At 42.5% G+C, this 15120-nt stretch overlaps 2 protein-coding genes across 3 annotated transcripts; one reads left to right on the top strand and one right to left on the bottom strand.

Moving 5' to 3' along the window:
* The first annotated feature begins 661 nt into the window (after positions 1-661).
* ctdsp2 (CTD (carboxy-terminal domain, RNA polymerase II, polypeptide A) small phosphatase 2) lies at positions 662-8604 on the top strand. The gene is made up of 7 exons (XM_049753659.2): positions 662-1360; positions 3479-3642; positions 4804-4905; positions 5331-5387; positions 6048-6140; positions 6232-6417; positions 6502-8604. The coding sequence occupies exons 1-7, from the start codon at positions 1300-1302 to the stop codon at positions 6625-6627; spliced, it is 789 nt and encodes a 262-aa protein (XP_049609616.1). The 5' UTR covers positions 662-1299; the 3' UTR covers positions 6628-8604.
* A 2623-nt stretch (positions 8605-11227) lies between these two features.
* tegt (testis enhanced gene transcript (BAX inhibitor 1)) lies at positions 11228-14995 on the bottom strand. 2 transcript variants are annotated; one of them, XM_049755791.2, is made up of 10 exons: positions 14828-14995; positions 13978-14051; positions 13799-13907; positions 13587-13707; positions 13453-13501; positions 12999-13096; positions 12707-12786; positions 12194-12294; positions 12046-12121; positions 11228-11968 (listed from the first exon to the last, which is right to left on the bottom strand). In XM_049755791.2, the coding sequence occupies exons 2-10, from the start codon at positions 14031-14033 to the stop codon at positions 11945-11947; spliced, it is 714 nt and encodes a 237-aa protein (XP_049611748.1). In that variant the 5' UTR covers positions 14034-14051; positions 14828-14995; the 3' UTR covers positions 11228-11944. The 2 variants fall into 2 exon arrangements, with proteins under 2 accessions (XP_049611748.1, XP_049611749.1); XM_049755792.2 differs by lacking the exon at positions 14828-14995 and adding an exon at positions 14488-14637.
* Between the last annotated feature and the right edge of the window lie 125 nt (positions 14996-15120).

Raw genomic sequence — 15120 nt, forward strand, 5'->3', positions numbered from 1 at the left:
CCCAAACTTGACTCCCACCAAGACATGGAGGGAGCGAAGGCGTGGCCATATCCCTCATTTTTGATGGGCGTGTTTAAAGTCGTTAGTGTTCTCTCCAAAACAAAATGATAAATCAGAAAATGTCAGCTAATGTAATTTTCCTGATTTGAAAAAAAATACATAAATTGGGCTTGTTAGTGAAAAATGGACGAATGATTCCTTTAAAAAACCTGGAGGCAAAGTGTTATAATTCTTACTCCTGCGTCGGACGATAGATAGATAGATAGATAGATAGATAGATAGATAGATAGATAGATAGATAGATAGATAGATAGATAGATAGATAGATAGATAGATAGATAGATAGATAGATAGATAGATAGATAGATAGATAGATAGATAGATAGATAGATAGGCATTTGCTGTCCGTCTTTAGGGTGGATGATAAATTGATGGATTAATCAAAATGAAAGACAGATGAGAATGTGATTATGATGGATGGCTGACCATCGATCGTCGTTTGTTTATTCGTTTATTTTTGGACGTTATAATCAAGTTAGCGAATGAAAGCATCTCGTCGTCGGGCTGGAATGTGACGCGTGCAGGCCTGGGAGGAATGCCTTAACCACGCCCCCTCGCTATGGCTTGTCCAATCAGAAAAGGTAGTCGGTTTTAGGGCACCCGCCGAGTGCCAACCGTACAAAAACAACGCGTGGGCTATTTGACTAAAGTCTTATTTATGTCATTTGGTCCTGGGGTGGACTTTTTGCACTTTAGAGCAAAGTGTAGCTTCGAGGTGCGGGTCTTTTCGGCGCCCTCGGAGCGCGTCCGGCCGATGTTGTTTATGTGTAGTAAGGGGTAGCTTGAAACCGGCCTGGCTTGCCCCACTTCCTCGCTTGTTTTCCTCGTCGGTTCGCTTGCGCCTGCTGGATTCTACTCCATGTTGACGCCGCCACTGCTGGCGCTGCTGCTGCAAAAGTGACGACTCGGCGGCCACTGGACGACCAGGAAGCCCCCCCTCCCCTAGCTCGCTCGCAACACCGCCGAAAAGTCGTGTCCAGAGAGCCCCGAAAAGCGGTTCCGAATTGAGCACTTTCCTTCTGCAAAGGAAAAAAAAACTGAAGAAGCGTTGGAGAAGGATAGAACGACAGAGGGACAGAAAGACAGTCGTCAAGCCAAGCAGGCGGGAGAGACGCCAGTGACAGGCGAGCTCGGCGAATCATCGGCTGGATCGGAACCGCGAAGACAGAAGCCAATGAGGGGTGCCCGTCAGTGCCCGGGGACAGGATTTGAGGATTTTGAGGGCTCCGTGATTGTCCGATGGAAAGTTCTGTTATCACCCAAGTGCACAAAGAAGACGTCCAAGTGTCCCCCAAAACAGGTGAGACTACTTTGAACCGCTCAGATTATCTTTCTCTGTTGTTGTTGTTGTCCCACTACGTTGAATCAATGTGCTCTTGATTGACAGCTGTAACATAAAAAAACAAACATCACAAGCAGATGTGGAATTCAAGTAAATAAAGCAGTCCAACTACGACGTTAATGGCGAAAATAAAAATGACGCTTGTTGTACGTTTGAATTGGTGTCGCATTTAAACTGAATTTCGAACTTCAAGTGTCAGATCCAAAACGTGTGTTGATGTTTGATTATCGCTGCCGGAGTTTGTTGGCCAAGAAACAAAAGCTGCTCGAGTATTTGAGAGTGTCAGGTTGCAGCTTGTTTGGCAGCAGCCCTTCATTTTGCCACTAGCAGGAAAAACACGAGTGCACAACAACAGGCTCGCTTTGCTCCCTTTTCGAACGCAGTTCGGCAGTTTAGGTCGCATTCTGGGGAGGGGGTGGGGGGGCGTAGCGGTTGCGTTTTCATAACGCTAAAATGCACCGTAAATAATCTCGATGTTACTGGAGAATGTGTATTGAGATTGGGGGGGGTTCAAACAGCAGAGCCCCCCCTCCCCCTGCACACGCCCAAAAATATAAGATACAATTAGTCAGTGCCAATTATGTTGGTTTAGGAGATATGATTAATTAGAGGATAAGGTCGCAGTGAATTGGGGGGGAAAAAAATCTGCCAGTGCATTTGCATGTGCGGATCAACATATGAGGATTTTTGTTTGTCTCCTCAAGCACGGAGTTGTGTAACACTACGACCTCATTCTGCAGAGTAAGAAAACGTTCTTCTCCTTCCTGAGCTGCACTGGCACACTTTTGGCCCGATTATTATCGGTTCCTCTTTCTAGGAAGCTTGATGATCCACTGGAAGCTTCAACATCACAGGAATGTGATGCCCGATTTTGTTGTTGTGACTTTCGGCTTGTCCCACGATCCATAGTCAAAAGCCAAAGCCCGTGGAGGTGTGACCAAGGCTAGGTCCGACGACAGAATGGCTGCCAGGCAGCCTTGAAAAGGCCTCGCTCGGAATGCTTTCTGTCTGTGTGAGGTAGTGCTCTAAAGTGAGTGTAGGTTTTCCCGCCCTTCGTGATTATATAACCTGTGCCGGCCATTTCCAGCAGCAGAGGCAGTAAAAGCAGATTTTACGCAGGCCGCGTTATTCTGCATGCAGAAGTCACGCGCTGACCCTCATAAGCAACGTCGATCGTAGATATGCAACAATGTTAATCATGAAATTTATCAATAACTATTTCGAGACCTTGTTTAACTAAGTAGCAGCCTCTCCACCGTAAATATTCCCCAATTGCTGTCGTGCTCCATGAAAGCAGACTGGTTATCTTTGTGTTTCATCCAAATGAGATATTTGCAAACATCTGTTTTTACTTTGGAAAACAACTATCGACATTTTTGCGGATTTGCTAACCTGTTATGAATCAAACAGGGAACTGAATCACAATCCAGGCATATTTTTGCTTTTTCTACACTAGCCATTTGAAGTATGGAAATTGCTAGTATTATAATTCACCAAGATAAAAAATAAATAACCTACTGACAATTCATACATATCAAAAGACTGTGGAGGTGAGAGCGGAAATCCTCAAGCTCCTCATTTTGATTTCACAAATGGATAAATATAGAGCTCAGGGGGACAAAAGGAAGAGCGCAAAATTACAGTGGACCTTAAAACTTGTCATTTCTACGTTGTTGCATTCTATGCGGGAAATCAGGAAGAGTGTAAAGAAGCCGGATGGCTGATGTGGACATTTGCAAATTCCTGCATTCTATCAAATATCAAACAGAACATACTTGACAGACACATGATGGCGTAGAGATTCTAGATGCAAAGCAGCTTTTGAAAAAAAAAATAAAAAAAAAAATACAAGGGACCTAAACAACTCTGGACCTTATTCAGTATTTTAAGCTATTTTCCATTTTCTGAAAAGGAATGCTTCACGTGGCAATATTTGTTTTTGGAGTAGTTGTAATTTATAGAACAAAATAAAGATGCTTATTTTCCTAAAAGTTATTTTAACAATAATGTGTTGGCAACGTTTGCTGCAATGACATTTGAGTGTAATAAATGTTTTCCTCTGCGCTTGTGTGGCAGGCCAGGTGAGCCGCTCGGCCCTGAAGCAGCCTCGGAGTTGTAATGTCTTCAAAGCGCTCTTCTGCTGCCTGCAAGCTCAGGATGAGCCCAAACTACCTCCGCCACTGCTGCCGCCTTCCCAGCAGGCTTTGCTGGAGGCCCCGGAAAATGCGGCGGTTGTCAAGGTAACCTCGTTCGCATTCCACGTACGCTCGCTTCAGTCCTACCGAAATCGGACCGGAGCAACCCAATGGGATGTGGAATATGTAGTCGCTGTTATGTCACGGCGAGCGCTTGCTCTTTTTTTTTTTTAGCTGAATATTGTGTTGTAATGTGCGGTACGCATGTTATATAACAGAAGAGTAATTCATGTCAGCCTGGCAGCTGACCAAAAAAGCTCAGAGAGAGAAAATGTTCCCATGGCATGCTCTGTATGTTATTGATAGATTGCAAGAACTGCATGTCTATTTACAGAAATTGCAATTGTGCTCATTTTGGGGGCGGGGGGGTAATAGGTTATTTTTTCAAGGCCAATGTAGTAGTCATTGAAACTGAAATTAATTTGCACAAAATGGGAAAATATCGGCATCAAAATTTACTTCGACTAACCATATGCTTACTGAAAGGGCCTTCAGCTTTGCATGTGTTAAATGTTCAGGTCATGTTGATTTTTCATTCATTATAATTAAACCAAAAAGTACAGGGAGATTCCAGACTCAGCATGTCTTAGAAATTAAAAAAAAAAAAAAATCAACAAATAATATAAATAGCTCTTAGTTTTTGCAAAACAAAAAAAGGTTTTCCAAAGTTTCAATGTTACTAAAATATTCATTTTATATTTTGGGGGCGGGATTAGAATGACATGCAGAATAGACACATAATGTAAATGATATTAAAGTTTTGTGTAAGTTGAATTTTTGCGAAAAACTGCACAAAATGAGTTATGTCTGCTGCTGAGTCTTAAAAGGTCATATTTATTCTTTGCAAGGGGGGGGGGTAATCACAGTAATGGTTATTTTGTAGTGGGTAGTGGATCTTCTATATTTCCATTTATTAAGCCATCAACCACCAGTTCAAATAGTTTTAAATCCATCAGTTATCGGCTGTCAGATATCGATGATACGTTTTAATATCAATGAGATCAAACATCGTAATCTAAAGAACTGAAATCAAATCGAACTGGAGCATAAAGAATTGAAATAGAATTGAATTTGAAACTTTTCGACAATACCCAATAACTCAAAATCACACACGCACACACGCACGCATGCCTCAAATGGCTTACGTATATTAGGCTTATATTATGTTAGGCTAATAGCGGTGAAAACTGTTTTGTGTGTCATCAGTTGTGCGACGTCAGCCTCCTGCCCGAGGTGACCGCCCATGACCAAGGAAAGATCTGCGTGGTCATCGATCTAGATGAGACGCTGGTGCACAGCTCCTTCAAGGTGGGGACCGACTGATCAATTGACCATTCATTACGGGCCTCGTTCCAGTTGAGACGCTGCCCGGACTGGTCGCCAGTCAATTGCTGGGAACATAAAGACAAATGTGTTCCAATTTAGTCTTCCGTGGGGCTAGCATGCTAACATATTTTTAGAAAGTATGAGTTTGCTGGAGTACCCAGAGAAAAGTCGCACAAGCACAGTTTGTGTGTTCACCTTGGCTTTTAAATCCAAAAGAATGCTTCTCAAATGACGTTGATGTTCATGCGTCCTGGAGTGAAATGCCCTGTTATTTACGGCAGTAGCAGCAGTACGGCATGTAAGCGAGCGCTTATGTAACATCATGAGAACTTCAACTCGGGGTCCATGAGTGCATGCGCACACGCCTACCGAGCCAACCGAACGTCTCCCTTCTGTTTCCCCTCTAGCCAATCAGCAACGCGGACTTCATTGTGCCGGTGGAGATTGAGGGGACCACACACCAGGTAAGCGGCAGTGCAGCTTGCGCGTGCGACAGAGAGTTCTGATGTGCTTGCAGTGACCTCTACTGGCCACGTTTTGAACAAAGCCTCAACAGCAGGACGGGAACTCGCACGGTCATTTCACGTTCTCAACATGGGTTGCCCAAGACGTTAACAGTGAAAGACAATTAAGAGCAAAAGCTGTCTGGGATTTTGAGGCAAAGACTTGAGTCCGGCGAGGCATCTGTGTGGGCCCCTGCCTGGTTCAAGTAATCCAGGATAGGCTGGTTAACACTGGCACGGCCTATTCTTGATTACTTGTTTCAGGAAGTGGCCATTGGCAGCTATCCTGGGGTTTCTGATAAACATCCATCCATCCATTTTCTGCAGCATTTCTCCTCATTAGGGTCACAGCTGAGCTGAGATACTAGTGTCCAGCAAATGCCAGATAAGGCTTGCTTGTCTCTTAACTTCTATCCAAGTGAAGATACTCATGTTTATCTTCAGAATGGCTTTCAGGTACTTTTTCCATGACCGACCAAATGCTAAACATGTTCAAGCACTGCTACGCTTCTAGACACTTGTGACCGCAGCGATACACACAGATGAGTTCCTGCTGTCCTGGAATGTGGGATGGAGTTTTCTCGTAAGGAAGTCACCAATACGTGGGCTGTGTGTTGGCAGGTGTACGTGCTTAAGAGGCCGTACGTGGATGAGTTCCTGCAGCGAATGGGAGAGCTGTTTGAGTGCGTGCTGTTCACCGCCAGTTTGGCTAAGGTAGCTAGCGGACATAATCACCATATGTCACAGTTTACTCTAGCGGTATGCAAAAGAATCACTCAATGTATAAATATATTTTTAAATCCAGTACGCCGACCCAGTGACGGACCTGCTGGACCAGTACAGCGTGTTCCGGGCTCGCCTCTTTCGTGAGTCGTGCGTCTTCCACCAGGGTTGCTACGTGAAAGATCTGAGCCGCCTAGGCCGAGACCTTCATAAGACGCTCATCTTGGATAATTCTCCCGCATCCTACATCTTTCACCCCAACAATGCTGTGAGTTTACACTCCAAACTGGCGCAAACATTTGCTTGAGGTTCATAAATCCGAACATTGATGTCAAATCTGCACGCTCGTCAGGTCCCCGTGGCGTCATGGTTCGACGACGTAGATGACGCCGAACTCCTCAACCTTCTGCCCGTGTTTGAAGAACTCAGCCAGGCGGAGAACGTGTACACTCAGCTGGACCAACTTCGTGGGCATTAAAGGACCTTTTTCCAGGTCGTCTTCCACATATCACGCATTGAAACAGGATCTCTTCACTTGTTGGTCTGTCCCAGCTGCTGCACAAATATCTCAACAATGACATTAGCGTGGGTTACAGGAAATTCCAAAACCACAAAGCGACTAAGTTTGTGCCTCAGATTATGCTTGGCATTCTCAAGCCTTTTTTATATGCTTGTGATAGCAGCAAGCACTATTGAAAATCATGTAAATCACCACGAGACAGCGCGACGACACCACAACCAAAGCGCCATTGTCGCAGTCACCGGTTCAACCAGTTATGGCAATTGTTCTCTGGCCAAAACAGAAGCCCGCATGCCTTCCATCTGCCTGTTGGACATCCTTTGATTGAGTGTGCCTTTAAGGAACGAGGAAGAAAAAAAAAATGATTTTTTTAAATCACCACGGGTTTTATACACCGTTCGTTTTGATAAGTTGTTTTATATGGAAATCTATTTTGAAATAGTTCCTCTATGCAAGCCGGTTCTGTCAATATTTCATTTCAGTGGACGTAAGAGTTGGCCTTATGAATAAGCAGCAAAAAAGGAACACGAACGCGTTGTTGTCTTTTCTAAAATCTGATGCTTTTATGTAGCCGTTCACGTTACAAAACCAAAAGCGACTTGGAATGCATCAGTGAATTGACACGCAAACCATGACGTCATGTGGTGCAGTCTGCTTCCTGAAGGAAATACCAAAAAGGTTTGACTGCAACCGAAGCCAAATTTCTTAACCGGATCATTTTGTATCGTCCTCTTTTGGCCATTGACTGATTTCTTCTTTTTTGTCCGCCATTGCTTCTGTCACTGTCTAATTTGTCAAAGCATTGTGATGTTCATTGCCTTTTGATGACATGGAGGTGCAATGAGGCTGATTTATATTATAGCCACTTACGAAATCGGCCTTGTCAGATTTTGAAAAAAAAAAATGCAATTGTACTGTTTACATTCATGTAATTATCAGAATTCACCTGCAGTACGAACATACTGTTTCAGATTTATATTTTCTACATCAGTCTTTGATTGATTTGTTGTGGATTTCATACTGTGCCCCTCTTAAAATTGTGGCCGGTGACATATTTTGATTTTGCCTCAATCATCTTCTGCCACTCAAGCCACCTCTGCTAAAACCGGCTGCATCCTTCGTTAAACCGCTTATTCAATTTGAATATAGTATGATTAGTGTTTGGTTCTGTTTTTTTCTGTTTAAAAAAAATGCATTATTTTAGGAAGGCGACAATATATGTAGCTTTCAGCTTGAGCAAAAAAGGACAAAATTGTATCATAATGAAGAGTCTGTAGTGAGCAGACACACTGGAATATGCGGACACAGCTTAGGCCGAGTGCCACACATTCAGACAAGCTTTCTGAGTTTTTTTGTTACTTTTTTCATCATCGAACACTGCTGACAAAGATGTACAGTGCCTTTTGAAGTTTGGAGCGATAGAGGTGTTGTGCCTAAAAATGAGTTATGATGATGGCCTCAACACTAGAATGCATGTCATGCTGGGCATGAGTGAGGAAACACTGTCAAGAGCAAGTTTACGCAGCTGTGCTACTTGTAGCGGGAAAACACTTGAAAATATCTTTTTTTATGAGTGTTTTTTTTCTGTATTTATTGGCCAATAACCTGGATTGTCCGGTAATGCTCAATATTTTGTATTGTTTTCCATTTGCCAACATTAAGCAGTTTAAATTTCACTTGTAGAGTTTTGTCATATTATTGATTTGTGTCATTTTTGGGTGAGTTTCCTGGGTTTTCTTGTGTTGTTGAACACCTACCCCCCCATGTTAACTAGTTTTAAACATGCTAAATGTACCACATGTGATGATCCAAAGTATTTAAGATTGCCATCAGTTGTCTTTGTCTTTTGGAATATTTTTGTCTCCCATATCTGACCAGAACTACAAAGTGCTACCAATATTTTATTGAAATAAAAATTGGTTCTATTTTCCTGTACTTGAGTGTTTTTGTCATGAGGCTCTAAACTCAAAAGTTTATCCACCTTCTGTGTGGAGAGAAAGCCATTTCTTCACCCATACACTTATTTTTTATTTAAACATTTTTATTTTTTAATAAAAATAAAAAGAGCAAAATAATAAATGATTAAAAAATAAAATAAATAAATAAATAAATAAGAATTTCTTATAATTTCCATACCAAACCAATTACAAAAAAAATCGGGAAAAAAAATCCCCCCAAATAATTAAAATAAAAGATTAAAAAATGAATTAAAAAAAAGAAAAAAAAATGTTTAAAAAAATTCCCAAAAAGTTTTCAAAAAAAACCACTTCCTGATTGGCTGTTGGATCTGTGACGTCACTCGGACACTCTATTAGGTACACCGCCATTTTCAGATGTACCTAATAACAAGGCATTTTATTAGGGAAATATCATGGTCAAAGGTCACAGGTGTCAAGCTCTAGTCCTCGGGGCCGCGTTCCAACACGTTTTCCAAGAGTCCCTCGTTAAGCGCACCTGCGGGAAAAGTTTTAGCTTCTTTCACGTTCAAAAGGAGCTAAAACTTTTCACGCACCTGCACTTAACGAGGTAATCACACGGACACTCCATTAGGTACACCGCCATTTTCAAGTGTACCTAATAACAGGCCACTTTATTAGGGAAATATCATGGCCAAAGGTCACAGGTGTCAAGTTCTAGTCCTCGGGGCCGCGTTCCAACACGTTTTCCAAGAGTCCCTCGTTAAGCGCACCTGCGGGAAAAGTTTTAGCTTCTTTCACGTTCAAAAGGAGCTAAAACTTTTCACGCACCTGCACTTAACGAGGTAATCACACGGACACTCCATTAGGTACACCGCCATTTTCAAGTGTACCTAATAACAGGCCACTTTATTAGGGAAATATCATGGTCAAAGGTCACAGGTGTCAAGCTCTAGTCCTCGGGGCCGCGTTCCAACACGTTTTCCAAGAGTCCCTCGTTAAGCGCACCTGCGGGAAAAGTTTTAGCTTCTTTCACGTTCAAAAGGAGCTAAAACTTTTCACGCACCTGCACTTAACGAGGTAATCACACGGACACTCCATTAGGTACACCGCCATTTTCAAGTGTACCTAATAACAGGCCACTTTATTAGGGAAATATCATGGTCAAAGGTCACAGGTGTCAAGCTCTAGTCCTCGGGCCGCGTTCCAACATGTTTTCCAAGTGACCCTCGTTAAGCGCACCTGCGGGAAAAGTTTTAGCTACTTTCACGTTCAAAAGGAGCTAAAACTTTTCACGCAGGTGCGCTTAATGAGGGTAACTTGGAAAACATATTGGAACGCGGCCCCTCAAGGACTGGAGGTTGACGCCCCTGGTTTAAGTGAAAAGTGCCACACCCGCCCTCACCCCCACTTTCTGATTGGCTGGTTGATCTGTGACATCACTCGGACACTCCATTAGGTACACCGCCATTTACAGGTGTACCGAATAACAGGCCACTTCATTAGGGAAAAATCATGGTCAAAGCTTAAATGAAAGTGAAAAGTGCCACACCCGCCCTCACCCCCACTTTCTGATTGGCTGTTTGATCTGTGACGTCATTTGGACACTCTATTAGGTACACCGCCATTTTCAGATTCACAAGATTCACAGACAGCGTTGCTGCTATGCCAGCCAACACTCATTATGCCAACATTGATGTTTTAATTTTGTATTTGTTCGATTGTAGTTGATGGTGTTATTATACCGAATGTGTTTGAATTAAAGGTAGAAAAATATCAGTTTTGCCAACATTTATTTGTACACCAACTCATATAACAACGTAAAACACATACATATTGTCATATAAAGCAGTTAACTAAATGTCTGATTTTTATGTTTTAATTGGCAAACATAAAAACAAGGAATAAAACACCAGACAAGTTTTAACATAAATGTTTATTAAATTAATAATAATAAAAGTAAATTTCAAAACAGCAATCTAATGTGAAATCGCAGTAGATAAATTGGATAACAATATTTAGGCATATATATGCATACACGTTATCGAACCAAACCGAACCAAACCAAAACGAATCCCTTAGCAACTCGCTCTGTCTTCGTGCGACAGCCAAGGACGATTCGGTCGCTTGTCGTTCGGTGGCCGAAGAGTCAAGATTGTCGTGATCCGGATCTTGAAGGAAACTTGAAGGATGAAAACCACCATCAAGCAGATTTCTCCTCAGGATCTCCAATCAAAGTGAAGCCAATTATTTCTATTATCTATTATTTTAAATGTATGTCACTCTCATTTTTTTGTAATCTTTAGGTGAAAATTCAAGTCTTCTGGCTTAGTTTAGGTCCCTATTTTTAATGTTAATGTGTTGCTGTTTATTCCTTAGGTGATAGTTCCCCTATTAGTTCTTGTATGCATTTATCTTAGCTTTTAGAACTCTTAAAAGTAACATGCATTTCAAATATTTACAACTGTCACATTTGACTATACAGTCACTGCATAAGTGCGGTAATTAGAAATTCTTGAAAAACTGCTGTGGTCCAAGGTTGGAAATTGCAAAAAGAGGTTCTTGTGAGAAAATCTTTCCTTGCAGAGGAAGAAATCCTCCCCAAACTCCTTGGTGGGATTAAACATTCTACTTCGCTTGAATAATGCGTGCACTCAACACATTTATTTGGGCAAATGTATCAAACTTGTAGTTAACCTTTTACATGAACAAAATTAATTCTTCACAGTATATGCTAAAAAATGCAAGGTTAACTTCACTTAATTTGGCAAACTATCAGACATCTGAGGAATTTACAAGAGAAGAAAGCAGAAAGAGGAAAAAGCGCAGTCAAAAACTTGGACAAACCTGGATCTAGAAAAGTCCAAGAGATTTCAAAGCATTACTTCAGAGGGCATGGGATCCAGTGTCCAAATCACTCTCGACTACTACTAATTATAATAATAAACAGAAACCTAGAAATGAAGCAAAATAATGTGTGTGATCACACAAAAACTATTATTCATGTGACTTGCTAAATGAGAGTCTGTCATCATCTTGTATTAATTGTTGGCACATAGAACAAGACCAAACTCAACTCAAGTGCCGCTTGCGTGGCTCAATGCTGCCCTCTAAAGGCTTAGTAGGTTGACTGCAACGTTAGTCTCCGCGTTCCCAGCACGACTAGCATTAGTTGGACATGGACGGACAAACAACCAACCCTTGGAAGTTAAACATTAAAAAAGAAAAAAAAAAAAAGAAAAAAAAAGCTCAAAGAATTTTAGATCGGACCGTAAGACCACAAGTTTAAGAAATTAAGTCAAAAATAGTGCGCAACGCAAATTGGCCCGACTCTTTTTCAGCCGCTCACACAAACTTATCTACTTCTTCTCCTTCTTCTTGTCCTGAAACAACAAAAGAGAACACCACACTGTTAGTCGACACACTGCTACACTTTGTTGAGTTGTTTTACGACTGGTACCTTGTCGTTGAGGGCGAGGATGACCATCAACTTCCGGAAGATGGTAATGAAGTCCAAGAACAAATCCACACAGTGCCTGCACAGGGTGACACGTTTTGTTTGTGCATATTTTCTTTTTTTAATTTAAACCGGACGCGGCCTCACTCACCAGACGTAGTCCTTGTCGCCGTTCTCCGCCTTCTCGATGATGAGCTGAGTGTCGAACAGGACGAAGCCGCACATGATGAGCAGGCCCAGGTACATGTGAGCCTGTTGGAAGAAGCACAGGTCATCTTGGAAACGGGTCAGAAACGTGGAAGGAATATGCAAGAAGGAAAGAGCGAGCGTGACAAGATTTCCCAAAAATGAGTGTCAACTGGTGGAGCTAGTAGATAGTTTTTAAAATGTGCACTATTGCAAGAAATAAGTAAATGCTTGCAAATGCAGAAAACTGTCTTGTCCCAAAAAAAAAAATTAAATGGAGCAAATAACATTACAAATTACATAACAAGCAACATTCAAGTTGTTTTTTGGTGATTTTCTTTTGTTCTGGAGTGTTTCAGAAGCCTTTTGGAGGCTTTTTGGAGGACAGTTGTGACACAGACAAGATGCAGCAAGCAAGACCGCTACAAAGAGACAAGAGAGCGAGACGAGGAGAGATCAAACGATGATTCCGACTGACCTTGAAGAGCATTGCCGATCCAAAGAACATGTTCATGAGTGACATCAGGAAGAGGATAGACAGGCCAGACATCAGTGTGCCTGATCACCACCACAACAACAGCAAGGCAGTTAGAGACAACAAAGTACTAGCAGTTCAGGTTCCCTATACGTTGGTCTTTAAACGGGCAAAACGTGAAATCTATATCTGGACAGAGAGCTTCTCAAAGGAGCAAGCAACTATTTCATACAATTATGTCTCGAGAAAGTACTTTCAGCCATGCCAAGTGTGAAGAGGAATGAGGGCGAGTTACCTCCAAGGAACAGGTAGCTCCTTCGTTTAGCGTAGAGGGCGCTGAGGGTGAAGCAAATGAAAATAACGGAGGTCCCCATGAAGGCCGTGACTATGATGCTAAAAAGAAAAAGGGGGGGGGGGGGGGGGGGACAAGTGACAAGTGAAATGTCATGGCTTACAGTTGGAATGTTAATCGTCTTGTTTCCAAACAAGGTTCTCTGAAAGGCACTTTGAACAAGTGTGTTTAACTATATGATGTGTTTTCAAAGCTGACTTTTGAGTATCATTAACATCGTGCTGCCTAAACAAACGTTATGTTCAAATGAGCAATATTTTTCTTTTTTTTCCCCCACTTGCAATAGAAGAGAGAATGGCCATTGTGGCCACTATTTTACAAAAGGATTATGTGACTAGGAGGCCCAAACGTGATTTTAAAGGTGAGGCACACGTTACGCAAGTGTTCCTTGGCATACCTGGGGTTGACGGCGATGACAAAGTCCAGTGTGGGGCCGAGGCCCACACCTAGAGTGAGAAAGGGGGGGGAAAGCGCCTCAGTTGGTCTCATTTGGCTAACAGTCACCCAAACACAATAAAGGTGAGTGCAAACCGTTAAGGAAGGCAAATCCCGCCAGGATGGCCAGCCTCTTCTTCTCAGTGTGGGTGTTGTGCGGCGTCATGGCCAGCCACATCATCATTCCCAGGGATGCCAGGGCGAAGAGCACACCTCCCTGAAAACACACGAGGCGTCACTCGTCTGATCAGGTATCATCATCAATATACAAGATTGAAAGTTAGTTAAGATTAAGCAAACTAAGATACCTGGAAGAAGCGCAAGACGACATGCGTGTAGGCGCCGGCTGCCGCCAGGAACATGCATGCCGCCAAGCTGGAGTAGACATTCTTCAAGTGCAACTGGGTGGAATGAGATCTGCAAGAGCAAAGAAAAACATTTGAAAGAGCACAACTCAGATAAGTAACAAGTCTGACGGGCTCCATACATTTGGGAGAACTTGAAGATGGCATCAAGGTTGATGCTGCGGTCAAACGCATTCATGGTGCAAGAAGATGATATCTGGGTAAAGACAAACAAATTAGAAACTGTTGTGCCATGTTCCTAAATACCTCCTGAAAATGTCCATTAAAAATCATTTTGTTGTGATTTTGGAGTGAGGAATGAGTGACTGATTGTTGATGCAGTAATTCTCCAAAGTAAAAGCACGTTTGCAGCCACACAGGTAATCAGTCTGCTTTCATGGAGGATGACAGAATTCTGAAAATATTCAACAACCAATTCATGGCCGGTCGCGGCAAAATAGAAAACATAGTTGAAATCCGAGCCAACCCTTCAGCATTACCCAAAGTAAATGAGGCCCCAAGAAATTGAAAGCCTGGCGTGAGTTATAGACGTTGACGGTGCAAGGATTTCTCTTAAAGTACAAATGGCGTACAAATGGCGGAAGCATGAACAATCGGAGTCACGTACTACAAGAAACGCAAACGGTACTTTCCTTGTTAGCTGCTCTGAATTGAGTGGTTGTAATCCATGTTGAATCTTGTTCGACAGCAGCACGCAAGACACAACGAACGTGATCATATGTAATTGCGTTTGTTTGTGTAAATCAGAGAAACTAACACGAAGGACGCCCACAACTTCTGTTTGGGTGTGTGCATTGGTAACCACAGTTGGCTTGTTGTTCGTCTGCTGTGTGTTATTAATAGCCTTCTAAGCTAACGTCGGCTAGCGCGACCACAAATCCCATACTTCGACAATTAAATCGAAAACCACAAACGTCAAGCCATTCAAGCAATATGTCAAGGGGTCCCGATGGTATATTGTGTGTGATTCACCTGGTCGGTGCTCCTGACGCCCTGCGATTCGTTTTGTAGGCCTTTCGTAGATTCTTTTACTCCCTTCTTTCGTTTTGAGTCGCGTCTGAAAGCCAGGACGTGTCACACAAACACACGCACGCGCACACCGTGCAGTGATGTCACCATAGAAACGCCCAGAGACGTGCACGCCACAACACCTGATTGTGGTTGTTTTGGGACTGACCTAAATAATTTGATCAAATTCAAACTCTCAACCAAAATACATTTTAGGAGGCATGCTGGACCGCCCAAATGTGACAATATAGAGGTTA

The sequence above is a fragment of the Syngnathus scovelli genome, chromosome 2 (genome assembly GCF_024217435.2).
Source record: "Syngnathus scovelli strain Florida chromosome 2, RoL_Ssco_1.2, whole genome shotgun sequence".
NCBI lineage: Eukaryota > Metazoa > Chordata > Actinopteri > Syngnathiformes > Syngnathidae > Syngnathus > Syngnathus scovelli.

Coding starts and splice junctions, on each gene's coding strand:
- ctdsp2 (XM_049753659.2), top strand. CDS start 1,300: ATGGAAAGTTCTGTTATCACCCAAGTGCACAAAGAAGACGTCCAAGTG. Junction 3,643..4,803: donor AAAATGCGGCGGTTGTCAAG/GTAACCTCGTTC, acceptor GTGTGTCATCAG/TTGTGCGACGTCAGCCTCCT. Junction 4,906..5,330: donor TGGTGCACAGCTCCTTCAAG/GTGGGGACCGAC, acceptor TTTCCCCTCTAG/CCAATCAGCAACGCGGACTT.
- tegt (XM_049755791.2), bottom strand. CDS start 14,033: ATGAATGCGTTTGACCGCAGCATCAACCTTGATGCCATCTTCAAGTTC. Junction 13,908..13,977: donor ATCTTCAAGTTCTCCCAAAT/GTATGGAGCCCG, acceptor TTGCTCTTGCAG/ATCTCATTCCACCCAGTTGC. Junction 12,787..12,998: donor GAGCTACCTGTTCCTTGGAG/GTAACTCGCCCT, acceptor GGTGGTGATCAG/GCACACTGATGTCTGGCCTG.